Source organism: Hippocampus bargibanti, linkage group LG06, assembly GCF_051943395.1.
Source record: "Hippocampus bargibanti isolate YZ-2025 linkage group LG06, ASM5194339v1, whole genome shotgun sequence".
Lineage (NCBI taxonomy): Eukaryota > Metazoa > Chordata > Actinopteri > Syngnathiformes > Syngnathidae > Hippocampus > Hippocampus bargibanti.
The window spans coordinates 9,168,939-9,186,624 of NC_142739.1; the positions used below are offsets into that span (position 1 = coordinate 9,168,939).

The 17,686-nt window shown below is 40.9% G+C and overlaps 2 protein-coding genes across 2 annotated transcripts; both read left to right on the plus strand.

The window, feature by feature from the left end:
- Positions 1–26: 26 nt before the first annotated feature.
- isg20l2 (interferon stimulated exonuclease gene 20-like 2) lies at positions 27–3,083 on the plus strand. Its single transcript, XM_088999741.1, has 4 exons — positions 27–83; positions 825–1,430; positions 2,527–2,727; positions 2,819–3,083. Exons 2-4 carry the CDS (start codon positions 861–863, stop codon positions 2,927–2,929), a joined length of 882 nt encoding a protein of 293 aa, XP_088855867.1. The 5' UTR covers positions 27–83; positions 825–860; the 3' UTR covers positions 2,930–3,083.
- A 1,815-nt stretch (positions 3,084–4,898) lies between these two features.
- Positions 4,899–17,588, plus strand: bcan (brevican). Its single transcript, XM_088999737.1, is given in 15 exon segments — positions 4,899–6,304; positions 9,790–9,869; positions 10,546–10,944; positions 11,021–11,198; positions 11,653–11,780; positions 11,863–12,129; positions 12,338–12,721; positions 13,311–13,520; positions 13,523–13,786; positions 14,112–14,216; positions 14,278–14,436; positions 16,337–16,419; positions 16,488–16,632; positions 16,978–17,160; positions 17,264–17,588. Coding segments are annotated over 15 exon segments (2,703 nt in total). The 5' UTR covers positions 4,899–6,299; the 3' UTR covers positions 17,377–17,588.
- The last annotated feature ends 98 nt before the right edge of the window (positions 17,589–17,686 follow it).

The window sequence follows — 17,686 nt, forward strand, 5'->3', positions numbered from 1 at the left end:
ATTATTTTTTCCTGAAGGCAGCACAACCCGGAAGTAGATATTTATGATTTGTACAAAACGCCAGTTTCCACAGTATACCACAGGTCTATTTTGTCTTCTTTCCTTTATACACGATCGAACTGAGATGTTTTATCAATGTGCAAAACGTGTTATAGCCTGTTATCCGGTGTTAACTATGCGTCGCATGTAACGATTGATATTCCATAAATTAGAGTAGTAGTTGTACGTCCGTTAGCATTAGCTAGCATCGCCATGCTTACATTGATGTCAAACAGCAGTGTTGACAAATGTACCTATAACGGATACTTATTTATCGATTTTCCTAATTTAAATCATAAAAGTTGGAAAATAAAATGTAAAACAATTCGGGGTCTCAAATTGATTTTTACAGTCTTGTATTTCTAATCTGGTGATATTGACCCATTTTAGGGACACGTTAGTCAGATTGCCTTCACTGTCTCTGTCTCATGAACTACTGGACTAGTTATGACACCCCCATAAATGGTTCATAATCGCCTGTACATAGCAACCAATAGTGGAAAAGCATTACTTTTGTCAAAATAAACAGCTCTCAAATCACTTCCAACAAATCGTCCATCAGACGACAGAAAAAAACATCGGCTTTTCGAAAATGAAGCATGACGACTCCTCAACACAGTTTTTCTTGTTGGCATTGCACTACTCAATTGACGAATGTAGTTCCTACACTAAATTGACGAATGTTGAAACTGTAATATTCTATGGGAGTATAGCTTGCATGAAATCTTAAATAAATGGTTTACACTTCTTTTTGTCACCGCTCATATCCTCTAAAATCTTTTCAGCTGGAGTGTAAATGAGCTGACCAAATAACGGTCAAGATGTCAAACATCAAGCTCAATGTGTGCCTGTCTGGAGACTCACCCTCATCTGGAGCAAAGACAGCAAACAGGATGCATCAAAAAAAGACGGAACAACACAACAGGGTGCTGAAATTCAAGAAATGGAAAAAGAAGAAGCTCACACAAACGTCAAAACAACGCATCACTTCCGCACAACATCCATCCTGTCATAATGCCACGCCAAACCAGATTTTACTTGATGCAGGGAGTTCCAATAAGCCTTCGTCACACCAGAAGCAGCCTTTGACCACCATGCACGCCCACGCCAAAGCGTCTAATAAAAACTTGAAACCAATTTCGGTGATCAAATGCCAACCAGCCGGCTTACCAAGCAAGTACCTTGCCGTGGACTGCGAGATGGTGGGCACAGGTCCCAAAGGAAGTGTCAGCCAGCTAGGACGTTGCAGCATCGTGTCCTATGAGGGCGACGTGGTGTATGACAAGTTCATTAAACCCTCGGTTCCTGTCACCAACTATCGCACAAAATGGAGTGGCATACGCCCCAAGGACCTCAGGAAAGCCACACCCTACTCCCAGGCCAGGAAGGAGGTGAGTGATATGCCATTTCCTCAACAATACTTTTTTTTTCATTTGCTTTCAGCATAACAGCTTAACGGACAACCGACACCTCCGGATAAGTTGTGTCCATAATTTGTGAAATCACTTCAAATGACTTCTACTGAGCGCATTTTACAAAGATTCCACCGCATATGGCTTTATTTTACGTTTTAAGACTCATGCTGAATATTCAGGAAGTGTTGTTTTCGAGTTGATGACGATGCCTGAAGTGACGTCACGTCAGGAATGTCCCTGACTGAGAAAGCGACACACAATGCATTTTGGGTACTTTGTTTGGTCTGAAAACATCGTGTTGATCCGTGTTGATGGCGAAATTAGATGGAAAAACACATAACGCTATGGTGAAACGTGTGTCGCACCAAGAAAACCAATTGCAGTAACACCATAAAAAAGTGGACACAAAATCCTCAGCAGACAAATCAGCCCATTTCCAACAGAGCTTGTGCGCCATCTTGTGCATTTTCTGGGACGCTACATTGGAGTCCAGACAGCTCGAATTGATACGGAAGGTCTTCTTTAATCGATTGCAAACCTTAATGCTTTCCTCTTCACTATTTCGCATTTCTGCATTTTTACTCTTAACTATTTGAATCATATTCATAACTGGATGAGTAACAAGAAAGCATATTCTCCGAATCTGAACTCTCTGAAGCCATTGTTTTGATTCTGGAGCAAGGCAAGACGTCCTGGCATGATTTCACGAACTGCGGGTGGGACTTTCTGAAAATCCCCAGTTCTGAGCTCATTTTGTGGCAGTTTTGGGACACTTTAAGTTATGTTTATTGGTGTTTTGCATTTGAGTAAAAATATCAGCCACCAGTTTTGGGTGTTTTAGATGCAATAAAACGTTTTTCTGATGTCAGTTAGGAAACAAAAAAATAGTGTCGGTTGTCCTTTAATGCCTCTTCACCAGGTTTTGCAATTAATCAGATTTTGCACACCTCAGGACCCTACATAATTTATATTCAATTGGTATTCCCGTCATGTAAACAATATGCACCCGTATAATAGCCATACCAACTGTTGTGTCATGTTTATAGTGCTTTTACACATTTCTCAATCCAAGATCCTGAAGCTTCTGGCGGGCAAGGTAGTGATTGGCCACGCTGTCCACAATGACTTCCAAGTCCTGCAATACTCACACCCGGCTGCTTTGACGCGGGACACGTCACGCATCCCGCTGCTTAACCGGCGGGCTGGCTTTGAGGAGAAGGTGTGCGCTTCACTCAAGAGGCTCACCAAGGCCATTTTCAATCGTGACATCCAGGTCATAATCTCACTTAATCAATCAAATGATTTAAAAAAAAACAAAACAAAAATAATTGACTCATCACAATGCCGATACCTTGCGCCTTCAGATGGGGTCTGGCGGCCACTCGTCGTTAGAAGACGCACGGGCCACTATGGAGCTCTACAAACTGGTAGAGGACGAGTGGGAGAAGAAGTTAGCGTTGGCAAATAAGTCGTAGCAGCCGATTGGCTCATTCTACAGGTCACATACTACTTTCACCGCTGCCAATTTGATTTCGGTGCTCAATATGTATAACTTGTGAACTCACAAGGAAGGCAGTGCCGCCTTCCATCTGATATCGTGTTTTTATTAAAGAAAAAGAATCAAATGGACCAATGTGTGACTGAGCACGAATACTGTAGATGCATCTTTTGTAGATCACAGTTGTTTGTCATGTCGAAAAAAAAATCCATAAGGATAAGGCAATTCAAAATTGTTAATATTTTTTCTTGTTCTTCATCCTATCGTGATGATGACGAAGAGGTATAGTGGTGATGATTTTTATGTTTATGGAATGGATTGGATATGCCTTTATTAGTCTCACAGTGGAGAAATTTACAGAATTTATTTATGAGTGTGACTGTTTTGATTGTAATTTAGTCTATTATGTCAAATAATTAACACTGTGGTTTTGTTTTAACTCACTTCAACATTTTAAACTGTATGAAAAAAAAGAGAAGTGAACTTCTTTTCCTTTCAACTTTTCCCTTCAAGGGTCGCAAAAGCAGGTGGTGTCTTACATCTTCAGAGGTTTGATTCGCATGAAAAGTGAACCAATGTATACTATAGTGTAACTAAATGCAGGTAATATAGAATTAAAGTACAGTGAGACCTCAACTTACAAACACCTTATCTTATGAACTTTTCGTTTTACGAACGTCAAATTTATGAACATTAAACCTTATAATACGCACTATTTTCATGATACACACCCACCACGGCTGGTGGAGTAATCTTCGGCGGAAGAACACGACCGAACAGGGCTCCAGCCGGCGCTACTTTCCACACCCCCTCTCATTGAATGCACACGTCGATCGTCTCCTTGGAGCTTTTTGCTGATAATTTTACTATGATGGGACCGAAAAAACTACCACAGACTCGTGTTCAGCCCAAGAAGACACAAAATAAAATCACTGTCGCTAAGAAGTAGGAGATAATTGAAAAACACGAACGAGGTGTGCGTTTCTGTGATTTAGTGGCCGTGCACGGCTATGCTAAGTCAACCTTTGCTCCCATTCTCCGGAACAGAGAAGCCATCAAAGGTGCGTCTGTTGCAAAAGGTGTTTCCGTGCTCTCAAAGCGACAGTCTCGGGCAATTGAAGAAGTTGAAAAACTTCTGTTAATTTGGATTCATGAAAAGCAGCTATCCGGCGACAGCGTGAGTAAAGCTATTTTATGCGAGAAAGCACGGCTAATTCACGCCGATATCGCCATGCGCCAACCTGGAAGTTTGGCGCTTATTGAGGATTTTAAAGCCAGCAACGGATCATTCGAGAACATCTGAGGGCGAGGAGGAGATGGCTTCAGCATCAAGTGAGCTCATAAAGGCAATGTTGGCATAGTGGAATGATGTGCAGGCTTTTACCGAACAGTTCCATCCAGAAAAGACTGTGGCTATGACAATCATCAACATGATGAACGATAATGTGATGCCTCAGCTTCGTAAGACCTTACAAGTCAGAAAGCAACAGGTGTCAATTATAAGAGGTTTTTAATCAGCAAAAATGATGAGGAGTCTCCAAAGAAGAGAAGCCACACCAGAGGTTAAGTTACAACCAGTCCTTATGGAAGGCGACTCTCCTTCCATAAGCCATCAACGACCATCAAAAAGGTAAATAAAACTTTATTTTACATTACAGTTTATTACTTTAATTACAGTCCTCATGTAATGTGCCTCTCTTTCCAAACAGCAATTCCCTTTGACCTTCGACCTCCAACGCCATTCCATCAAGCCATCAATGACCATCACAAATGTAAATAAAGCGACTTTGATACAATGCAGTGTATTTCATTACAATACAATAGCACATTTATTATACATAGAATAAGGTGTGTTGTGTGTAGTTTTAAGGCTTATTTAGTTGAAAAGTATATTTTATGGAAACCCGGGAACGGATTATTTCCATTTTAATGGTTTCCTGTGGGAATTTTTTTGGAGATACACACTTTTCGCCTTACACACTCTGTCTGGGAACCAATTAGGTTCGTAAGTTGAGGTCTTACTTTACTCCGTCTATTGGTATGCGGTTTTCTCAATATGGCAGAGCTCAATTTGAACAATCTTTCTTGCAAAGGTATTAGACACAAATTTGTCATGTCCTATTTTTACTTGGATATATGTCCAGGCTCTGAACCCAATTATTCTGTATGTCATGCTATGCTATGCTAAAAAAATGTGAGTAGAAAAATCTATACCCTGTCCTGGTATACATAAACTGTATGAATTTTATTAGTGAAATGTCTCAAGAGCAAATTGTGAAACTGTTTTCTATTTTTAAATATCCTGATTCAACCTTTTTACACATTTAGTTGATGATTTCCTCCACATGAGGAAAGTAAAGCAGATTACGAGCTTGCTGCATTCACTGGAACACTTGTATTCAATATACATAGTAATATGGATTCCTGCTGGGTGAATTTATTGAGAGCCACAGGCAGTGCCCAACCATGAGCGCTAATTCTCTTTTTATTAGCCTCAAGCAGGAATTTATTCATGTTGCACATTGTCATTCAGGTTTTTCACAGCGAGGAACCATCTGGACAAAACATGTCGTGGTGTTGGTTGACTTTTTGTCGCCTAAGACTGCCAATGTTTTGTTCTTTTGACTTCTAGACGGCGCCGCGAGAGTGGCTGCCTTTCCAGCAGCTCATGTATTTTGCTTTTCTACTTTCATTTCTTTCATAACTTTGCTGCTGTGAAATGTAAATTTCTCCACTGCGAGACTAATAAAGGCAAATCCAATCCAATCCAATCCAATAAATGTCGTCATTTTTATGTTACCACATTGTGGGCCACTTGGTCTGATTAAAAATCCCTTTTGACTTTCTGCATTTATTACATTATTTTTGTTCTAACTGAATAATTTATTCTTTTCACGAAATAGATGTACCAACACCGCAGTTTTCCTAATTACGAACATTGATAGGTGTCTCACTGACTTTTTCAGTTCACCATAGTAGTACTTTTTCCACATGACCAAATTCTTCTCAAATTTTTATTCTGGACATTTTTAACTTCCTCCCAAATACTTTTGAAAAAAACTCCACTTTTTCCACTTTTGTCAATACTTGGAGACTTTGAAGTTTTCAAACAGATTAGTTGACCTCAATGTGTGTTTCCATGAGAGAAGCAGTGGTGGCATTTTTCCAGACAGGCAGGGAAGGAGTAATGTGGTACGAGTGAGGAGTTTGACTGGTCCTGGTTGTGCAGCCCCCGCACAACCCCCCGCCCTACCTCTCCTTTATCTCCTTTCACCGGAGCTGTCTGGATGGACAGAACCAGTCTCCCCAAATTTCTTTGACTGGATCCGGAGCTGCACCTGAAAAGAATGAAGTAAGTAGTCTTTTAGGTGATTGGATTCGATTTACCTTTATTAGTCTTTCAGTGGAGACATGTACATTTCACAGCAGCAAAGTTATGAAAGGAATGAAAGAAGTCGAAAAACAATGATATATGATAATACATTAATACTTAAGATACTTCATATTTAGATGTTGTATTTGAGCGGTATATATGGTGCCATTGTCACAATATGAGGAGTGATTCATTAATGTTCGTTTATGTTATCTTGTAAACTAAATTGGTTCATTAACTTATCATGAAAAATATATTTTTCAATATATCCCCTCAAATCAAAAGTTCATTGCCACTGATTCAATTGCTGGAAAAAGTGTGCACTAACATACATGGTTATTTTATAGACATGATTAATCTTCACATTAGTATAAAAGTGGAAAGTTATAAACACAGAATGATGATTTCCAACCAGTCGGACAGACTAGTTGCGGGGAAAATCTTTTATTTTTTTCCCTTTCCCATACAAAATATCATAGATGAATGGTTGCTGGTCCTCAAAATGTCTGTACTACAACAGAAAGCCATTGTCATGTTATTCTTGGTGTGCTGGCAATGTTGACATTTGAAGGATAAAAGACAATAAAAGGTTTAAAGGATATGATGGGCTAAAACTGCATTTTTTTTAAAATCCCCTCGACAATGGCTTGGGTGAAAATGAATTTTACTTTATAATGTTACCATGCTTTTTTTATTTACTTGTACTTACATTTTAACAAAATGTTGGCCATTCACTCAAAATTCAAAGACTGGCTAACTTTCACACATGCTAATTCGGTTAGCGAGTTATCTAGATGGCTCCTAAACTGTAACACAATCCTATTCCAAATCACAGGTTGTAATTCTTAATTGTACAAGTGAAGGCGGGATGGGGTATGTGAACCCCATCCCGCCGCCCCCCCACCTTCGTCTTCACAACAGTTCCTGGCAACGTGTGATTGGCCTCTTAATGTTACTCTTTTCTCTGACAAAAACAAAAAAGGCTATTGAGTCTGTTGTGATGTTTGTGTGTGCCTCCATGTTGCCTGGATGCAACCTCCGCGCGACCATTCGGCCTCTTTTTGCACGCTTTGTTCCATCAAAAAGCAAATGTGACGTGATTTACAAAAGTCAAATTTAGCGATATATATATATATATATATATATATATATATATATATATATATATATATATATATATATACATTTTTGGATTTACTGTATCGTCTTTTCTTTTCTGGATCTCAATCATTTGATAGGCGCATGACTGCCACCAAATGATCTGGATCTTCCCAAAAATCGCACACACACACACACACACACACACACACACACACACACACACACACACACACACACACACACACACACACACACACACACACACACACACACACACACGCGCACACACACACACACACACACGCACGCGCACACACACACACACACACACACACATACACACACACACGCACACACACACACAAACACACACACACAAACACACACACACACACACACGCACACACACATACACACGCACGCACACGCACACACACGTATTTGTGGATATACAGTGGAACCTCGGTTTTCGAACGACACACAGTTCGAACAAATCGGAGTCCGAACAAAAATTTCGAGAAATTCTTGCTTCGTAGTTTGAACAAAAATCAGAGTTCGAACGCCGGTACGACCCATGAGTGCGTACGCGAGGGTGGGATGCTGAGCGGCGTACGGGTGTAAATCGCTCTCTTCGTCGATCGCCTCACGCTGTCCTGGGACAGTGTCAGCACCTGGTCGCCGGGAGGTGGTGGGGTCTTCTGTGCTTGAGTGCTGTTGTCTGCCTCAAAGCGGGCGAAGAAGTCATTCAGCTAGAAAAGTAGTGCATAGAACTATTGCATTTAAGAAAGAAATAATAGCAAAATATGAAGGAGGTGTGCGAGTGTCTGATCTGGCTAGGGAATGCAGGATGGCGAAATCGACGATCCACCTCCCACCTCCGCCTTCTGCTGACCAGCACAAAGGTAAAAAATCCTATTCATAATTCTTTTCTTTATTCTTTTTTTTAATTTTTACACGTTCTTGTTAGCGTAATCTTTCGTACGGAAGATTACGATAACGCAAACGTACGATTAGCCTGGGTTACATTTATGTTTGTTATTTGTGTCTTTGCCATTTTGCTTAACATTTTCTGAGATATACATTGCTTTTTATGTGTTGGTCAGCATTTTAATGTGCAATTTCATGCATAAAATAATGTATAAAGTACTAAAAAGGTATCGATGAGAAGGTTTCTTCAGCCGTCATCTGTACAAATGTGAAGGTTTCGGACGTTTCGCCTCCTATCCAAGAGGCTTCGTCAGCGAACTAAAGTCTGACTGGTCGTATCGGCCCTATTTATATATCCCTAATGTCCAGCCATGGTGGCGCCGGACCCAGCTATGATAGGTCCCTACTCTCAGGTTGGGGGGGCAGAGGACCCCTACCTGTGGCCCCACCGATTGTTCCTACATTCCTGACTAACGACTGGCCTATTACCCCCACTCCCACCGGTATCACCTCATCAGCATAACGACCCTCATCAGCATTACGAAAGTTGCCTAACCTGTTTTGCCTAAGCAGGCTATTGTATGAACGATCCAAATTGAACCTCACCCCACCAGACCGGTTTAATGAAGGATTTTGTTGTTTTATAAGAATCGCTTCTTTTACCCCCCTTTCAAACCATCTATATTCTTTCGCTAAGATTTTAACCTCATTGTCGTCAACTGACTGGTTGCTAAAAGCTAGCTAAGATTTTAACCTCATTGTCGTCAAATGAGTGGTTGCTAAAAGCTAGCAACCACTCATTTGACGACAATGAGACGTCCGAAACCTTCACATTTGTACAGATGACGGCTGAAGAAACCTTCTCATCGATACCTTTTTAGTACTTTATACATTATTATGAGACGACTAAGAAATTAACCTCATTGTCGTCAAATGAGTGGTTGCTAAAAGCTAGCAACCACTCATTTGACGACAATGAGGTTAAAATCTTAGCGAAAGAACATAGATGGTTTGAAAGGGGGGTAAAAGAAGCGATTCTTATAAAACAACAAAATCCTTCATTAAACCGGTCTGGTGGGGTGAGGTTCAATTTGGATCGTTCATACAATAGCCTGCTTAGGCAAAACAGGTTAGGCAACTTTCGTAATGCTGATGAGGGTCGTTATGCTGATGAGGTGATACCGGTGGGAGTGGGGGTAATAGGCCAGTCGTTAGTCAGGAATGTAGGAACAATCGGTGGGGCCACAGGGAGGGGTCCTCTGCCCCCCCAACCTGAGAATAGGGACCTATCATAGCTGGGTCCGGCGCCACCATGTTCATATTTATGAGTCCAACTATTATATCATAAATACATGTCAGGAAAAGTATAAAATATTGTCTGACATGAAAATAACATTTTAATAAAAATGTTTGCAATCTTTTTTTTTTGTCTTTAGACAGGCGCATCTTTCCAACATGTTGGCCGCCCTGACTCTCCTTCTTCTCCCATTGTCCTCGACCACCCATCCCAATCCAGGTCCAGTATAATGACATGACAGGGAAGGCATCAATCACCAGTCAAAAAGAAGGCAACATACATCACGCTCAGTCACTACAGACACAATATATATATATATATATATATATATATATATATATATATATATATATATATATATATATATATATATATATATATTTATATACAGTAAAGTCTCGTTATATCGATATCGGATATATCGATAGTCCCGGTTATATCGATATTTTTTCGGACTCCCTTGAATATCGATATAACGAGACTTTACTGTATATATATATATATATATATATATATATATATATATAATATATATATATATATATATATATATATATATATATATATATATATATAAAACATGGTGCAGTAATGTAATCAACGGTCCATGATGAAATGCCACAATGCATAATGGGAAAATGAACAACAAATAATCCACATAGATAGATGAAAAAAATGGACAGACACAAATAAACACAGCACATACGGTCACCACACACTTGGTTATGCGTTGACAATGTACTGTTGCATCATCCTTTGGATTTGGATTTTGGATTTGCCTTTATTAGTCTCGTATCCTTTCACCACATATTCATGATCATCACCCTTTTTGTAAAATAAAAAATAAAGACAAATATCTTTTGTCCACATCTACAAAGGTGTTCTTTTCTTGCAGATGATCCAAACCTCCTACATGTGACCATCACGTCCGGCCCAAAAATTACAGGTGAGCTGGGTGCTACATTGACATTGACATGTCTTGTGTCCCTGGCCCCTCCACCACCCGGACTGGCCACCAACGGCCGGCGTGCCGCCCTTTCTCTGCTTCGCGTCAAGTGGAGCTTTGTCAGCCACAATGACAACAAGGAGACAGAGATTTTGGTGGCCCGGGGTGACAGCGTGCAGGTGAGCGAGGTCTATGAGGGCCGAGCATCGCTGCCACGTTACAACATCTCCCCCGCTAACCTGACGCTGCGGCTGGAGGGGCTAAGGCACAGTGACGCCGGGGAGTACCGGTGCATTGTGCAGCAGGGATCCGACCACGGTCATGATGTCACGCAGGTCCAAGTCAAAGGTGCAATACAGGATAAAATAATCACACTATGAAACAAACAGAAGTATTCAGAATAACTGGGTCATCCAATACGCAGGTCTGGTGTTCAATCGCGGGGATCTGTCAAAAAGTCCCCATTCCTTCACCTTTGAGCGGGCCCTCGAGGCTTGTGTGGAGATTGGGGCGCAGATGGCGATGCCGGAGCAGCTTGAGGCAGCCTACCACAGCGGGTATGAGCATTGCAACCCAGGCTGGCTCTCTGACCGCTCAGTTCGGTAAGTAGGAGGCAAATCCACTCTAAAACAGTTTGAAACCTGTTTAAAATCAGTTAAAAATTCGGTTTGAACCATTTCAAAACCACTGTAAATTATGCATTAAACTTTCGTCGGAGAAGCAATTGAATTCAATTTCAAACGTCAGTGTGAAATCTTTGACAAACCAAATCAAAAGTAATTTAACCAATTTAAAAATTGGTTAAATTAATCAATTTAAAGTTGGTGCAATATCAATTTGAAATCAAGTAAAAGAATCCATCTGAAATTATTTTAAAATCCCTGTCAAACCAATTTCAAATCATTTTTTAATCTGTAGAAAAATGTTGAATCTGTGCACACGCATTTGGAGGTCAAAATCTGTGTGATTTGGAAAAATCTTAAAATCAGTTTAAAATATATTCAAACCAGTTGGAAATCACTTGGAAACCAATTTGACACCAGTCCTTCTTGTCAGGTATGCAGTACAGAAGCCAAGAGAAGACTGCTTGGGCATCATTGAAGAACTTCCAGGAGTGAGGACCTTGGGAACTTTGGAACCTGAGCAGCTCTTTGATGTCTACTGCTTTATGGGCCACACCACAGGTCTTTTTCGATTGGATACTTTTCACATTAAAATTAAAATATGTTTTCATGACAAACATTTCTACAAATCCATATCCACTAGGTGAGGTGTTCCATGACTCAGCCCCCAATGGTTTTACCTTTGAGGAGGCCAAAGCATACTGCCTGAGTGAAGGTGCCGAGCTCGCGACCCTCGGCCAACTATACGCAGCCCGGAACGATGGACTGAGTCACTGTGGCTCTGGGTGGCTGAAGGATAGCACAGTGCGCTACCCCATGGCCACTACTGGGATGCGATGTGGGGGGGAACCAGGAAATAAGACGGATTTACTCGACGCTCACAGCCGCCAAGATGTCTACTGCTTTAGAAGTATGAAAGAAGAGTCATCAAAATTTGACTTTCCAGTTATTCATGACGACTGCCACTTGGCACAAAATAATAAGTGTTATCTCCAAGTGTGATTAAGACAATGTCCATTTTTCCTCCAAAGTCTTCTCTTCAGATGACCTCTACACTTCATCTGCACTATCTCTTCGCGCCTCTGAGCCAAAGTATGTCATCTTTCTTCTCTCCACAGGAGAAAAAAACACCGGTAATCAGGAGGCTCAAACAGTCCATTCTGTCTCCGAAGACCCACTGAATACCAAGTCCTGGACGTCACTTGATCCCCAGTTGGCACCTGAGCTTTTCCTGACAAAGGCAGCATTTAGATCAGATGACCTCAGCAGCCCCTCGGACGAACATCAGAACACTCTTACCGCTGATGCTAATACCTTAAACGTGGATTTGACCTCATCACACATTGCAGAAAAAAGATCCTTCCCTACACTGTCGTCCACTTTGGAGAACAACAAAACATTTGAAGACCACCCACAATCTGGGGAGGCGATCCTAATGACCGACACTTTGGTTACTACGGAAACCAACGCAATCACCTCCACCGAGCCAGTTTTGCATTCAAGTAAGTCATTCAAACTGCTTCACACTTATGTCGCATAGAGTCCACCATCTCTGGAACGTGTGAATCGCTGTACTAGACCAGTATTTTCGCACAACATTATATTATTCTGTTCCGATTACGCACACACACATGTGTAATGTTGCTTGTTCTGCAGCCACAAAGGGACATATGTCTTCTTGTGCCGGTCCCAAGCCCGGATAAATACAGAGGGTTGTGTCAGGAAGGGCATCCGATGTAAAAGTTTGGCCAAAACAAACACGCGGATCAAACCTCTAAAGATGGAGGACACTGATTTGCTGTGGCGACGACCCCTTGAAGGGAAAAGCCGAAAGGAAAAGAAGATTATATTATTCTCCTTTAATGAGCAGTTGATAAGTGTCAGAGGTTTGATGACTCAGTGCAACACAGATGGAAAACTTTTCTCAGCAACAATGCTTATACAGAAAAACAAGTTACCATTATTGGTTATCTGGACAAGTAAAGGTTTCTGGTGTGGCGTCCATCACACCTGGGGCACCTGTGTTCCAGACTGTTGAGGTTCTCAGTTACTGACATCAGTTTTGACCGTACTCCCCTTCCTTGACTTTAGCCTCTGGGACTCCATTGAGCGCCACACATACCTTCATTTCAGACAGAATGGGACACCCGGAAGCAGTTCAACATACCACAGATATAAATGGAGACAAAGCTAAAACTGAAACCCCCGTCAAAGCATCCAGTGACTGGTTGGGAGAAAGTCCAGAAGCCAAACCGGAATCTGCCTCAAATCTGACAGACTCACCGGAACACGACACTCATCCCAGACACCTCCTCCATCGGAGACTATTTCCTCCCCAATGCAGGAGTCTGGATTCCACATGAAGGCCAACAATCCACTTCCTGTTGAATGGAATGAAGCTACTCGCACAACTCAAAGACCAGACGGAGAACAAGCGGAGACTGGTGCTGATATAGTCTCTACTCCAAAATGTTCTGGGTGTCACCTGAAAGACCAAACTATGGAGAACGTAACCAATCCGACTGTGGACAGGGAAGAGCCAACAGCCAAACCGAAAGTCATCCAAGGTAACATACAGTATGTTATCAATTAAATGACAATACAAATACAAATACTAAGTAAAAAATAAATATATTGATTTTGCAAAAATGCTGAACTAACACTGTACTGAATTTATTTTCTATGACCACCCAAGCAGAATATCCCTCATTTCGTGGATGCATACCATTCTATGCACGATTTAACAATGCTCTCTAGTGGTAAAGTTCCTAAAATCCAGATCCTTGGGATTTGAGACACTCAATGATCACAAAATTGCAGTGTTTTTGTTCAACTGCAACAGAACACATAAAACCTAGCGAATAAGCTATACCAAGGAAATGTTCTTTCCAGACCTATGCGGGGAGAGTCCGTGCTTGAATGGCGGCACATGTCTCGATGGCGACACGCCCAAGTGCATATGCCTGCCCGGTTATGGCGGCGCCTACTGTCAGTCAGGTAAGAAAGTCCTCCCCGCCTGAATGTGAACGTCTTACCCGCATTGCTTCTCACCCTACAGATTTAAAGGCGTGTGAGGCCGGTTGGGATAAGTTCCAAAACTTCTGTTATCGTCATGTAACCACGCGCCAAAGCTGGGAGGGGGCAGAACAACACTGTCGGACCATGGGGGGACACCTCATATCCATCATGACCCCTGAGGAGCAACACCACATCAACGGTAATGGATAAATCCTTTTGTGAAGAGAGGCATTTAGGAGGTATAATTTAAAATGGCCGCATCAAACAGAAACAGCTGACTGCATCTTTTCGGGGAAGTTCCTTTGGGACTTGGATATTTCAAACCATAATGTCAGACTTCTGTTTTTTGAGAAATAGCTTCTTGAGACTTTGTCATGCTGTACTCGTGATCAACAGACCTATGAAATTCATGTTGCTACATGAAAATAGCTTTGGAGACACAAATGTAAGTTATGTAAGTGAAAGAGATAGATGAAACATGCCTTCCCACATCTCTGACATAGAGTTTGATGTAGTAGATCTGTTCCATTGTTTAATGGACACCAAAAGCTTTTGTCTATCTGGAGAGAGATATTCTACCTGGAAATCGGTTTGACTCATCTTCCACTTGCACATTCCTTCGTTTCACGCTTTGTGGCCTCCAAAGTGACGACTTTGTTTTGGAAGTGTTGTTGATGAGACACAACATCAGTCTTTAATGTAACATGGATGTGGTTGGTGTTTGGTCTGTACCCCAGGAAGCTGAGATTGTATCTGACGTTCTGCTGACTGAACTGTCACCATGGAGTGCTCAGATTTAGTCAGTCAATTCTCCTTTTGAAGACCTTTTGGTGCATTGAAACTGGTCATATGTTAGCATTTGATTGAGTTTCAGGAGTGGTGGGCCGTCAGAGCCAGCAAGGCCTTCTCTGCTGGCCTAAGATAATCAGAAATCATTATCATAATTATAATAAAAGTCAATTTCATTAAAAAAGTATTTTTTCTAAAAATATATATATAATTATTCTACATACTGTTTCCTTAATGTTATATCCATTTGGTTATGCTCCTTTCAGTGTTGTAGTTTTAGGTCAGAGTTTTTAATCCAATTAGAATTCAGCTATCTTGTGTCGCCAGGCTGTATGAAATCTGACCGACGCCTTCAGAATCAACAGTGAGGGCGTCTGTGCGCTGCACATGAATGGGCACATGTAGTTGATATATAGTTGCGATAGCCAATCAGATCACGAGTTGGCACAGTAAGGCCAGCTAGAGGGCCTCGCGTTGAACATGACATGTACGCGTCCTGTGATTGGATACTCACTTCACCTCAGCCCTCAGCGGAGGCAGTGCTATGCAAATCAACCAAGCTACAACAGATCAGACCCGGAAACTTTTGCAGAAAAACCGAGTATATCTACTCGCTTTTTTAACCCACAATGGCTGAAGGAGAGGACAACTCGCTGTCGTATGTAGGTAAGCCTATTCTCAAGAACAAATGAAAAAGATTTGTTTACTTTTATTTTCAACAAATAGTTCGTTTTGTGAACGTCTTGTTGTTTTTCTTATATTAAACTGACATTTTGTAATTTCGCGTAAAATCTTGTTAAAGATTGCATATTCTTGGTGGACTTAATAAAACTTTGTGGACAAATGATTTTAAATTCCCTGTGTTTGCAGTATCACGTATAGTGACAAGTTCTAATTGCTGATGCAGATTTATTGATGTGTAATTGCTCCGGAAAATAGGCTGTGTTGTAGACGATTAAGGTAATGCCACGCCCAGTACTGCGTGCGTGTGCTTTTGTAAATGATATCTCCAGCCGTTGTGTCATAAATTATGGTATTACGAGGGATATTTGTTCAAGTCGGACTAAGTAGGACTTCACTGAAGGCCAGGTGTGAAATGCACGGACCGCCACTGAGTTTCAGTAACGTTGTGAACTTGGTAACGTGGTAATGCTCACTCGTTGTTAATCCAAACATACTACACATGTTATTCTGATCATATTAGCTTCACAATTGTTTGCTAAAAAACAATGTCCAAGAATTTCTCATAGCGTTATCGGATGATACTATAACACATTTTGTCATCCAAATTTCCTTTATTTTGACCTTAGATAAATACAGAGAATATCAGTGGATCGGACTGAATGACAAAACCATCGAGGGAGACTTTCGCTGGTCTGACGGGAACCTTCTGGTGAGGATATTTTCATCTATTGACACTTTCCTGTAAGAACCGTGACATGAATGTTTTTTCTGTCTCAGATTTACGACAACTGGCACAAAGGACAGCCCGACAGTTACTTCTTGTCCGGCGAGGACTGTGGCGCTATGGTTTGGCACGACGGCGGGCGCTGGAGCGACGTGCCCTGCAACTACCACCTTTCCTTCACATGCAAGAAGGGCCTTTGTGAGTGCTTTTACCAAAAAATATTCAATGTACAGATTATTTAATTTAAATGAAAAAATATAAATACGGGTAAAAAATATTGAATTGCATAAATCATGAATTAAATAATTAAGTGTATTAAATATTTACTTAATGTAAAATTCAAGGTATTTTTTGGAATACAAAAAAAACTAACCAATTATTTAATTAAAGAAATAGCTATATTTTAACATTTATACGGGTGGCGAATAAATGGTAGAAAAATAAAATACCAAATCAGAAATATGCTTTTTAATGAGCAAGTTTGAGGAAATATATCGACACAAATAGAACTGCTTTTTACTGCTCATGCATGTTCTCCTTCAGCATCCTGTGGGGAGCCTCCTGTTGTTGCAAATGCCATGCCGTTTGGTAAGACGCGGACACACTATGAGACCTACACTAAGGTACGCTACCGCTGCCACCCGGGCTTCATGCAGAAGCTGAACCCCATCATCAACTGCCTACCCGACGGCCGTTGGGAGGAGCCCTTGATCATGTGTTTGCCAGGTAAACAAGGATTTGGACAATAACTGATGCTTATACGAGATTAGATTCACACATTATATATATATACTGTATATCATGTCTGTTTCTGCTGGATCACCTTCAGACAACCAGTTCAGTTCAACTGCTCGTCCCCTCTCCAAGGAGGCAGACGATGTCACCACGATGGTCGCCTCAGAGGTCCACACACAAAGCAGCTCTCCGCTCCCATCGCATTAAGAAAAACGTCACATCTTTCACACTGAAACTAACTTTAGCTTTCTGCCTCAAAAGCGCTGTAACCCGAAAAAACAAGTTACATCAACGAGCAATGTTAGCATCGCTTTTATGGCTGAATGATTTTTAAGATTTTTGTTCACGAAAAGTGCTCTATTTTATGAAAGCAAATATGACAGGGCATTAATTTATCTTTATAAGATCTATATCTTATATATATATATATATATATATATATATATATATATATATATATATATATATATATATATATATATATATATATATATATATATATATACAGTAAAGTCTC